The sequence below is a fragment of the Diabrotica virgifera genome, chromosome 8 (genome assembly GCF_917563875.1).
Source record: "Diabrotica virgifera virgifera chromosome 8, PGI_DIABVI_V3a".
In the NCBI taxonomy this organism is placed as follows: Eukaryota; Metazoa; Arthropoda; class Insecta; order Coleoptera; family Chrysomelidae; genus Diabrotica; species Diabrotica virgifera.
In genome coordinates, this window is record NC_065450.1 from 218,760,715 (window position 1) to 218,774,247 (window position 13,533).

General features: G+C 32.2%; 1 protein-coding gene across 1 annotated transcript in view; it reads right to left on the minus strand.

Annotated features, from left to right (window-relative positions):
• LOC114336423 (serine palmitoyltransferase 2) overlaps positions 1-13,533 on the minus strand; it is an 81,855-nt gene that overhangs the window by 30,377 nt on the left and 37,945 nt on the right. The window contains exon 4 of the mRNA XM_028286788.2: positions 9,825-10,159. Coding sequence (XP_028142589.2) covers positions 9,825-10,159 — 335 coding nt within the window. The remainder of the gene's footprint in view (positions 1-9,824; positions 10,160-13,533) is intronic.

Below are 13,533 nucleotides of genomic sequence, written 5' to 3' on the forward strand. Positions count from 1 at the left end.
TTATTAAATTCTTCTAAGATCGTCTAAATCTAAAATACAAATATTGAATAAATATTGTTAAAACAGGTTCCTAAAATTTATTACATCATATCGTCGCCTTAATACTATAACTTGATAACTCGAAATTAGTAGTTTTGAGATAAACGAGTTTAAAGATTTTAAAGATATTTGTGTTGCTCCCATGATGTTGGTAAATACGGAATTCACTCTGCGGCTCTAAAATACTGTTCCTTAACTTTTTGGCAACTGATCTATTTAGGAATATGGTATAAATTTGTTTTCCAATATGGAAAAAAACATGAAAAATTAAAGTTATCAACTTTTAGCACTACCATAATGTTAACATTTGGTAATGTCGCATGTTGTGCTAAGTCGCATATAAGTGAACTTTTTAACACAACTAATATTTTAAACATTATTTTGTTGAAAATTAGCCCTCTTCCATGGGGGTTGCCAGATCTGCTAACAATTCTCGAATTCTTGCATTAAAATGAACCGAATAAACAGATAGCAATTATGCGGTAAGTTCAATGGTTTCAGAGAAACACGTGCTAAAACTAGATAACTCGAGTTATCTAGTTATAGCATTCAGTGTATGTCGTATTCACGATTATTTCGATTAAATAATAGCTTGATAACTTATCTTGTCAAGTTTTAGCACTGAATATTAGTGGCATTTGAGTTTTATCAACTTTCGTCAATCATAAATAAATACTTAACCCGTTTGAAGTGAGCTATCAAGTTTTTACACAATATGGAGGCAAATAAAATTCATCTTGTGAACTAGTTATCTCAAAAACGTCAATTTTGGAGTTATCAAGTTATAGTACTAAGGCGACGATATAAAAAATTCCTTCTTCTTCAAGTGCCATCTTCGTTCCGAAGGTTGAATCCAAATCCATGAATTAACTTTCGAATTGTTGGAGCATCCACCGTACACACCAGGTTTGACCCCTCGTGACTTTGTATACAGTCATAGAAGATGAGTTCTCGGGTCTCTAATTAAGACTTATTTCCTCGTAACCTACAAGAATGACTGAGTTCTTGGTCCTTTATATATGCATGGCTTTGTAATCAATTAAAATCTTTTTGATGGACATGGTAAAGAAAATTTAAATTTCGTAAATATTTATCCACAACGTCTACCTTAAATAGATATTAGAAATGCACGATAAAGTAGTCAATTATTTATCTGAACATTTTATTAAATAAAAATAATTTAGTAGGTCACTGTAATTTTCCAATAAGAAAATTGATATTCTACATGGTGTAAGTTAATGCATATTTCTAAAAATAGCCAGTTTTCTACCCATGTAGTCATTGTTTTAAACTATAATAGCCATTGGATAAGTTTACTCCAACGTCTGAATTAAGTAAGACATTATCCCACGAGTTTAATCAAAAATATCAGTGGCTCTGACCACGGTTCTTACACATTTACTACGGTTGCCTACTCCGACTAACCAATGAACATTAAGCCCGCGATTACGTCACGAGAGTACAATAATTTGAATCGTAATGTGATTAATCGGTATTTTTATGTCTTTGATGTATGGAAAATAGTAAAGATAGTTGTGAAATAAAGATGTTTAGTGGATTATAATACCAAATTATGGAAAACTGTTGATATTGGGTGGTTTGGTACTTAAAATTAAACAGGACCGGTTGTTCACGTTTATACAACGGTTAATGCAAGATTTACCGAAATTTAGGACTTCAATTTCCATTCTGTACTGAAAATTTGTCGCTTATACTGAATTTTCATCAAGACTGGATTAACTACTAAATACATACCGTCCTTAGAGGTCAGCTAGGATTATGTGAATTAGAATTACTTGTATAATTTATTGTAAGAATTTAAATAATAGGTAATAAATTTGGCCACACTGCAGCCTGTAGATACCTGGCATTCTAAAATTTCATAACATTATTATTACGTTAATACATAATGAAATTTTAACGTTTTTTTAGATTTAAAAATAGGCTTGTGTACTCTTGTGACGTAAGTCAAGTCTCCCCACCACAGTCGGACTAGGCAACCATAGTAAATGTCTAAGAACCGTGGGCTCTTACAACATATTTATGTCAAAACTGTTCCGCTACTGATACTCGTAAGGAAATTGTGTTAAAAGAGAAACAAAACATAAATCAGGTATTGTGTTTGCGCCGTCACACAGATAGAATGACAAATGACGTATCAAATGAAAGCTTATAATCCAAGGATGTTGGTAAAGGTGGGAAATTTGACTCCGGACTTTCGGTTTTAAAGTTGCAACCGGATGTACTGTTTTAAAGTCGCCGAAATAGCATAAGCGATATATTATTCGACGCGCCTTAGCAAGACGAGAACAAATATATACTTCCGGTTTCATGCCTGTCTGTCTGTCCCCCTATTTGGGAGCGTTTAAGTGTATTTACAATATTTGATATTATAAAAGCATTTATCAACTTTTTTGATAAACTTTCTTCTATTTTACTAAGGATGTAATTAAACTGTTTATCTTCATCCTCATGTATCTAAAGAGTCTCTGACTATCAACTTTTAGCTGCGAAAAGGGATGGTGGTACTCATGGTGCAATTTTATGCACTCCAACCTTCCTATATGTAAAATTTTTAAGTGGACATTGTCTAATAAAAACATTATTTAGCTTATACAGCTTTTTACTTATCCACGTAAAAGCGAGACTCGTAAGACTCGTATGGGAGAAGATTCCTACAGGCAAAAGACCACTTGGACGTCCCAGAATGCGATGGAGAGATAACATCCAAGCAGATCTCCGGAAAATGAACATCCCATTTGACCCTAGGTTGATGGAAGACCGAACAAATTGGAAGAAAGTTGTACAGTCAGCCAGGAGCCAGGACCCACCCAGGGTTGTAGCGCTACATGATGATGATGATGACGTAAAAGCAGATAAACGCTGAAAATAAGCGCTGGTAAGCACCAGCAGTAAGCGCGCCAGTTCACCAGCGTTCTAATTGTCCCTATCTTAAAACATATCAAATACAGTTATATTATTACATCTAGCTTTTCCTTATCAATGTTAATAATTTGATTAACGAAAACCAAAACATCATTATATTTATAAAATACAGTTATATTATATCCAGCTGAATAATAATATTATTACATATACATATTGTAATGTCTACAAGAACATAAAATAATCCATAAATGATAAATGAGCATGCTCTCCCACGCAAGCATTAATATTTCAGAAATTGTAACTTATCAATAGGATTGAACATTTAATATTTTATATTTCCGATAAGAGATTTAAAATATGCAACATTTTAATTATTATTATCTAAACAATAAAATTATACAATCACTATTTTACAACTTAAAAAATTATGAAATGTTTGCCGATCTGAATTCATTTAAATCTCTAAGTAGATGTGGAAAAAAATATCTACTGATACTGATAATACTATAAATTTATTATTTTATGAATTGATGATAATGTTATACTTCTTTACGACCGAGGGTGAAATTTTATACTTGCCTGGCGCATGCGCAGACAGACAGTATGTAGTTCGTTGCTAATCTTTCAAATTATGTATGTATCAGCGCAAATAAGTCATTAAAAGAATATATTAGTGTTTTTAGTAAATGTATTATTTATTATAATTTTTGTGTCTGGATTTGTCTTCCTCGGGAATAAAATATTTTATTATAATAGTAAGTATATTTAAAAAACTCTAACAAGAAGTAAAACCACTTCTATGTAAATTGGTATATTTATTAAAACTTAAAAATCCCAATGGATTGAATAAAATATGTCCAATTCAGAACGTTTTCAGACCTATCGGTCCATCATCAGTGAATGTGCATACTTGCTAAATAGCCCCAGAACCAAACAATGGTTGAATTTAAAATTCGATTTACATTATTTAAAAATAATATTCAACAGGCTAAACGCCGATGTTACAGGATATTGCCTATGGGAACATGGTGAAACCCTACCAAAACCTCAATCAACCATCTTAGGCCAACTTTGACTATAAAGTGACTTTATAGTCAAAGTTGGCCTAAGATGGTTGATTGAGGTTTTGGTAGGGTTTCACCATGTTCCCATAGGCAATATCCTGTAACATCGGCGTTTAGCCTGTTGAATATTATTTTTAAATAATGTAAATCGAATTTTAAATTCAACCATTGTTTGGTTCTGGGGCTATTTAGCAAGTATGCACATTCACTGATGATGGACCGATAGGTCTGAAAACGTTCTGAATTGGACATATTTTATTCAATCCATTGGGATTTTTAAGTTTTAATAAATATACCAATTTACATAGAAGTGGTTTTACTTCTTGTTAGAGTTTTTTAACTATATGGTATACAGCCAACCTAGGGAACTTCCCTTTTAGTTTAAGTATATTTACTTTAACTTTTAAAGTATTTTTTCACTTGGTCTATTGAATTTGTCAGTATGCATGAGAAATCTTGTAAGCTGTCAAAGCAAAGGGAGTTTGGCTCGGCGGTAGCGCGTTCGACCGGAGATCGAGAGGTCTCTGGTCCAATTCCGTGTGTTATCTAACTTTTTGAAGTTATACTTCTTTAGGCACGAGGGTAAATTTTGATTTTACTGCCACCCTGAAATGGAACTGGACCGGACACGTCGCCCTAATGTGTGATGGGAGGTGGACGAAGAGATTACTTGAGTGGAGGCCGAGATTAGACAAAAGAAGTAGAGGAAGACCACCTACTCGTTTGACTGACGATCTCAAGAAAATGTCAAGAAATTGGATGCAAAGTGCTCAAAATAGAGAACAATGGACAAAAATGAGGGATGCCTATGTCCAGCAGTGGACGCAAAGGGCTGGATGATGATGACCAACAAAAAAGTTAGGTATACACAAAAATAAGTGAAAATTTTGTAACAAGTTTCCTTTTTGGAGGTTATAACTTTTTTAGAGTTCATTTTACAAGAAAATGACATCACAGCAATTTTGTAGAGGGTTTTTCAACGAACAATTTCCATTATAAAGTGGTTTAATATTATTTATTTATCTAGGTTTTACAGGAAAAAGAGGAATTGGTCGAAAGAAATATTCATGGCTCCGAAACCTTCGTCAATGGACTGGCTTATCAGCAGATCAATTGTTACATGCCGCACAAGATCGAGAACGATATCGGCAAATTGTTATGGAAGCTACCCACGCCTAAAAATTTGGGCACGGTACTTAAAGAAGAAGAAGGTTTTACACCACTCCAAACTTGACCAAATTCTCGAATGTTCATAGGGATACAATAAAAACAAAACGTTCTCGTCTACCTACATATTTTTTATTCATACAATTTAGGGGTACAATGGGAGTTAGCGTTGGCATCATTGTCGGTAATTTATCTTCCAATTCATTTTCTTCAATTAATGCTGATATGTCCACGATGTTGCTGCAGGATGGAGGCACACAATCAACCATAAAACTGTAACATGAAATGTCTAAAACAAATATTTACGCACTCGCTTAAAATCAGCCAGTGGGTGTTCTGATGTGTTCTGAAGCAAAAAAAGCAGGTATTCTACCATCTCAGAAAGGTCGAGTTCCCTTCTTATCTAGACGGCAGAAAAGAAACCATGAAACAGAAGGTGAAGACATAATAGCAAGTGCTGCTCTTAATGTTTCTATATTTTATGATAATACAAGAGTGACAAAAAATAAAACTTACCGTAAAATGTATTTAAAAGACTACAGTGGCGACGCGTGACTTTTTCCAAAGTGTTACCAAAACCAGATGCAAAAAATCTTATTTAAAAAAATGAAGATATGGCTAAATGTATATTAGTCCTGTCGCCAGGGGGGTACAACGGCCTCCTTAATTCAGATGGACTTACCCAAGTTTTTTTATGTATTTTGACCAGTAGAACACGAATTTTTTGGGAAATAGTTGATCCGGATGTCGATAAGATTGTTATAAACAAAGAACTTGAGGAATTACATAACAGCGATTTTTCGCAAAACAAAACATTTTTTTGTATTTTTTGGGTGATTCTCAGCAAAAAATGGTCTTACAAGTTTTTTCGTAGGATGCATAGTTTTCGAGATAAACGCGGTTGAACTTTCAAAAAATCGAAAAAGTGCAATTTTTGAACCCGAATAACTTTTGATTAAAAAAAAAGAATGTGTGTGTACTTTGTACGCACGCAAGAAGTTATACTTCTATTATATGATTTAAACGAAATTAATATACTTTTTATTTATATTTTGTTTAAATATTAAACTAATTTATACTTACTACTTCTCAAACATTTTTATTAGAACAGTGCCAAAAATTAAAATAATAAAAGAATAAAACACACACAAACACATTAAACAAGCCACAAATGATGTCTGAACATTAATTGTCGAAATTTTTTTAACTAAATACGTATTTTCTGAAAATACAATTATATAATAAATATACTTACAATCATAAAATGTATTGAAAAAAACAAAAAAGAAAGTTTCTATTGGGACTCGAACCACCGCTGATAAGAGCGGTTGGTATTGGAATTCATTCGCCTTCTCCGCTTAGCCACGGACAGTATGTGTCATTATTTACGAAGATCGACTAACTAAACGGATTAAACTTGTGATATTTTGATATTTTGAAAATTGATCAAATTATTTTAATTTTGAATTGAAATGATTTAGAATTGAAAAAATACAACAAAACATAGAGTAAATAAACAATATATTAGGTGAATATTGATAGAAATTTTGATGGTAATCAAATTATATAAATAAAAGTATTACATACTATGTATTTTGGCAGATCAAATAGGTAAGTTTATACCCATGATACATTAACAATTATTACGTACCTGTTGCTTTTAAAAACTATTTAAAAGTCACTACAATATTATAAACTTTTTTGTTTCTGTCCTCACAACAATAAAACTAATATATTATACATTTGTTTACCTTTACCTTTACCTCCAAACCACAGCTGCCATATCGGATAATTTTTGACATGTCATTTGAACATCCAATCAGAACAAAGTTATAATGCGCATGCGCCGGGCTGATAGGTTTTAACATATAAAAAAATCACCCTCTATCGCCGGTAAAGAAGTATAACTTCAATAAAATAGCAATTCTGCTTACTGCATTTGAAAGTTCAAGTCAAATTCTATCGGTTTTGATTATTTGCATTGCTAAAAATTAAGTTTTTATTTGTTAAACAACGCCATAAACACATAGTGTTTCCCGTGCCCAATGCATGCGTTTTAATGTACGTAATCTACGTAGAAATTGTCTGTATGCGCAACTACTCGTTGGATTTCAAATGAGAAATGCATTAAAACATCATTCAATCACTATATGTTTATAGCTTTGTTTAGCAATAAAAAAATTAATTTTTAACAATGAAAGTAATCAAAACCGATAGAATTTGACTTGAACTTTCAAATGCGGTAAGCAAAATTGCTATTTTATTTTTCAATCAAAAGTTATTCGGGTTCAAAAATTGCAATTTTTCGATTTTATGAAAATTCAACCGCGTTTATGTCGAAAACTATGCATCCTACGAAAAAACTTGTAAAAACATTTTTTGCTTAGAGTGGCCCAAAAAATACAAAAAAAAATTTGTTTTGCGAAAAATCGCTGTTATGTGATTCCTCAAGTTCTTTGTTTATAACAATCTTATCGACATCCGGATCGACTGTCACCCAAAAAATTCGTGTTCTACGGGTCAAAATACATAAAAAAACTTGGGTAAGTCCATCTGAATTAAGGAGGCCGTTGTACCCCCACTGGCGACAGGACTAATATAGCTTCAATAATATCATTTTGTATATCACTTGAAACTCTCGAAAAAACAGTTGATGTTTCTAGATGTTGGCAAAATTTTTGATCTTTTTTGGCAATTAATGTTAACAATTGTAATTGCCTCGATTGTCAGAGTCGTCGCCCTCAAAATGACCACGAAACGCTAATTCTTGTTTGGCCAAAAAACATACGGTATCTATTATAAGTGTGCTAAGAACTAAGGATATACCTATCTATTTTTTAACAAACTCATTATGTTTAGCAATATTTGCTTTAAAAGCTTGGTTAGGAGAACTTTCGATTCTTGTTTTACCAAACTGAATCAAATTGGGTATACATCTTACATGTAGGTAACGGAGAAATTTCAGGTCTCCTTTTTAAAACTCTAAAACTATTTAAATCGTGAACCTGGTCCACCCATTTTTCTGTAGAAACCAGAAGACATGGCCAACAATACAGTCTATTTTTCTTGCAACCACATAACCAAGGATTTTCACTGTACCAACTAAATTTAAAATATCGAACTACTTTTTTTGATTCCTTTTTTAAATTGTTTAAAATAGGTCTTTCATTTTCAATAATCTCATTTTTTTCTTCAGAATTATACAAGGAGAATTACTTTTCAAGTAGTTGATCGATTACGCAGCGACACTCATCCATGGTTAACTGCATGCACACTTTTTATAGGTACTGTAACCAAATTTAAATCTGGTAACAGGGCTACTGATATACACAGCGCGCTTACGGGCTTACGCCGTCGCTCCTTCAAAATTTTAACTAGCCGGTCCCGAGCGACAGCGAGGATATAACCATTTTAACCACAAATGAGACTGGTAACAGTGTATAATAAAGTGCAACTGAGTCACATAAACTCGCCAATATTTTCGTGTGTCTGGCTATTTACTGAATTGTTACTATTAACGCATAATATAATAATATATTTCTATTGGTAAAAATATTGGTAAATGGAATTATTCATCGTCATAAAATATTTATTTGCAAGATTTTTAACTGTTACCAATAGGGAACTTGCATAAAATTTTAAATTCGAAAAAAATGTTATAATTCACAACAGAACATAATTTAAAACATGTATCAAAGATTAAAAAGTTTTGTTTGGCTTTCGTTTGGCCCCTAAAGGTGATTAAAAATTCAAATTAAAACAGGTGGCCCAAAACGCGTCGTGACGTCATTCGTTTAAGTTATGTTTACATTCTTCCAAAAAAGTAAACAGAATTTAAAACTAGACATTATAAACGTCAGTAGAAAATACAGTTATGTAACCTCACAAGTGTTTTTGATCGTTTGAACTATTTTAAATTGACTAAAGGTTCTCTAAACCAAGGCCAGAAAAGAAAAAAAATATATATAGATTTTAAATTTGTACTTGTGTTATGAGGTTTTAAGGCGTGAAATTTTGGAAATCTTATTTTTAAAGAAAACTGAATATTATTATGCAATAAAAAAATGTGCAAGTTCCCTATTAGGTTTGGCATTCGTTTTGACACTGACACTATTAAATGACATTTAAAATAGTTCAAACGATCAAAAACACTTGTGAGGTTACATAACTGTATTTTTTACTGACGTTTATAATGTCTAATTTTAAATTCTGTTTACTTTTTTGGAAGAATGTATTTAAACATAATTTAAACGAATGACGTCACGACGCGTTTTGGGCCACCTGTTTTAATTTGAATTTTTAATCATCTTTAGGGGCCAAACGAAAGCCAAACAAAACTTTTTAATATTTGATACATGTTTTAATTATGTTCTGTTGTGATTTAGAACATTTTTTTCGAATTTAAAATTTTATGCAAGTTTCCTATTGGTAACAGTGGTTACATGGACGCTTCGCCAGTGAAAGACTAATTATTTGACGTTAGTCGCCATCGCAAAACTAAAAATGAATCAAATCGGACTCCCCTTATCGGGTAAAATAACTCTACCAGCTTTACGTATCGTGATGATTTTTTCGCCCTTTTACGATAGAGAACAATTAATACTAATTAATACTAAACGCTGTATAACAAAAGTAATACTAAACACTACAGTGTAGAAGACTTACTCAAAGGTCCAGCAATGATCTCTCGTAATCCTATCTTTAAGTACGACTTCATCCCCTGGTACGCTGCAAATGGGTAAGTTCCAACAATCCTTGATACGCCTGTAGACGTACTGGGAATAGAAAGCGGCAAAACGATCAGACAACGGTCGATAGCCTTCCCGATTTTTTTCTTTGACCAACTTAGGTGGAAACAGCGCCTGGCTGAGGTATCCTAAGAACATGAGGATGTAGAAACTGATGTGGGTGAGTGCTTTGGTGATCAACGTAGGCGGTTCGAAGGATTCTTTGATTTGTCGGATTTTTGGTTCGTCTGTTGATGTGTCTGTTTTGTAACCCTAAAAAAAGGTCTATCAGTTTAAAGAAATAAAACAGTAATTGTTAATAATAGGTTTACAAGGATCTTTCCTTTGTTAATCAACAACCAGTTAATAAGATTGTGCGTAAAATACAGTATTACATTTATGGTCCAATTATGTCCTCCCAAACATATGTTCTAGGTATGTAAGGAACCAGAAAGTGACGTTACAAAGCTGGTAATAACAAACTACAGATGTATCAAATTCTCTATTTTTGATATGATTTAAGTTATAATATATTTATATAAGATTTATCTTACTTTCTTACTATCTTACTTTACTTACTACAGATCTATCGAATTCTCTATTTTTGATATAAGATTTAAGTTATAATATATTTATATAAGATTTATCTTACTTTCGTTGGGCTATTTAAGTTTTGCAAGTTGGCTAACGTGATATGGCGTTGGGAAATTTAGGTTTGTGTTGTTGGCGTCACCGACCGGTTCCTCTATTCTCGGCATGCAAACAAAGTTATTAATTTTGAGGTTATTTCTCATCATAAAAACTTTCTCGGTAACTACAAAATCTCTGTCAAAATGGATTGAGGAGTACTCTTTTTTTGTTAATTCTAACCTTTACAATAATATAACTGAATTTGAGATATGTGGGGTGAATAAATAAATATTTATACGGTTGTCTACAATAATCAGAACTGTTGTCTAAAAAGTTTAAAGGTATGTTACGACGCAACAAGAACCATGAAGATTATGTGGCGCAAAATAGTTGAGTAATGGAAAACAGGAGCAGGCAGGAATGAATCTACAATAGCTAAAGACAAGTTTCCTAGACTATTAAAGAAACTGGTTGATGATCTTTCAAAGGAAAATGCAAAATCAGAGTTTAAAAAATGTTGTTCATTTCAACAATATGTTTTTCCAATAATACAAACTTTATATTTATATGTGTATGTTGCTTTACACCTTACATACGTTTTACCTGTTCCTATTGACCCTACAAATGTATGAATAGAAACACAATGGTTTTTAATACAGCTGTTCCTATTCACCCCTCTTGGTGAGGTGAATAGGAACACCAGGTTTTGATTTTTTTGTGATTAGAGTATTAACTTTCTAATTTTTTAACATCTAAATATCAAAAGAGGAAGGTAAGACCCAAATAACAATGCATAAGTTTTATGTTTGCAACATGTTTTAGTGATTGTTTTTTTAGTTGAAAGTTGGAAACTGTTCCTATTCACCCCATTTTACGGTACAAATGGAAGTGAAAAGGAAGATTCATAATACAATAATAAGACCAGTAATAACCTATGCATGTGAAAATTTTACAATACAGAAGAAACATGAGTCAAAAATAGAAGCCATGGATATGAAACACTTAAGAAAGATCGCAGGATAATCAAAATGGGATAGAATAAGAAATAAAGAAATAAGAACCAGAAAGGATGCCCAGGAAAATTCTGGAAATGGGAAACACGACAAATAGGAGAAGAGGGAGTCCCCGAAAGAATTGGAGAGGTCAAATAGAGGACATAATGCACGAGGGAAAACGAAAGAAGAAATGAAACGCCTAGCCAAAAACAGAATGAAGTGGAAACAATGGGTGAAAGAAACAACCGAAAGAAGAAGATATTCACCATTGGCGCGCATACCGGTCATATTACCCGGTCTAAGAGCTAGCAACGTTTTCGAGAAACTATTTTAAGACAGCTGATTCTTTCATATATTGTTCCCTATGCTTCCTCGAACACCGTACCGGCCATCTTGCTGCTGATAGGCGCAGCACACCTATACAGGTAAATACAAAATCAGGGTGATTGATTAGTGCGATAAAGCTTAGTAGATCCGCTATAGTAATAGTTAAAATAAAAGTTAATAACAAAAATTGTAGCCAACTTTGAGCTTCGCATTACAAAATTAGTTAGAATGTTACAGGGTCTTCAATATCATAGTGGCAGACCAAACTTATGTTTTTTTAAATGGAACACCCTATATTTTATTTTATATTCGAAACCCTGTTAACTTCTCCATCACAAGAATATAAAAAAAAACAGTAAAATCCTGTATAAAAGGTATATTTAAAGGTATATTTAAATATACTTTTATACAGGATTTTACTGTTTTTTGTATTATATGGTATACAGCCAACTACAGGAAAACTTTTTCCTTGTGGATTTTTTTAAAAATATAAAGGTTTGTTATGTTGTACAGGGTATTTACAAAGTTATAACCAATGTTCTACGAAAATCGTAATAAGTTCAGCTCCCTGTATAAATAAAAATAAGCACAACAGCAATGGTTTATTGGTGCCATATTTTTTTGTTGATTGTCAAAATTTATAAAAATGGTTGATATTGCTAATTTTCTTTATATCGAATACAGGATGAGTCAAAACGCAAGTACATTATTTTCTCAGTAATTTTAAATTAATACCTTAATTACACCTTCATTAATAACTTAATCTGAAAAATGAAAATATCTCGAAAACTAACAAATTTAGGCATAGGGAATATTAAACAAAATTTAAAGTACGGTAATGATACTTTTCGATGGTGATATAAAATACAGGGTGTTTCATTTAAAATTTCTGAGAAAATAATGTACTTGCGTTTTGACTCACCCTGTATTCGATGTAAGGAAAATTAGCAATATCAACGATTTTTATAAATTTTGACAATCAACAAAAATATATAGCACCAATAAACCATTGCTGTTGTGCTTATTTTTATTTATACAGGGAGCTGAACTTGTTACGTTTTTCATAAAAAATTGGATATAACTTTGTAAAAGCCCTATATAACGTAATAAACCTTTATATTTTTGTGATAAGAAAGTTAAGAGAATTTCGGATATAAAATAAAATATAGGGTGTTCCATTAAAAAAAAACATAAGTTTGGTTTGCCACTATGTTATCGAACATTCTACATTCGTAATGTAAAGCTGAAAGTTGGCTACAATTTTTATTATCAACTTTTATTGCTATCTATTACTATAGCGGATCTACTGAGCTTTATCACACTCATCAATCACCCTGTATATTGAATTAAAATTATTTTAGGACGATTACTTTTTAAACCACAAAAATGTCTGGCAATTATAGTTCATATTTCTAATAATGTTTAAAAAGTACATACTGACAATAGTATATTACTTTATGAGGCGGAAAAGCATGATTTTTCTTGACGCGCCCGATATTACGCGCCGAACGAAGTGAGGCGCGTAATAGAGGGCAAGTCAAGAAAAGTCGCTTCTTTGCCGAATAAAGTATACTATTTTTTCTTCAAACGTAGCAATTTTCAACCATAAATAGTACAATTCATACGCTATTTTTACTCGAAATTAACTGTGACAACTATCAAAGTCGTCTAGATGTTAGAAATTAAAATAATTAA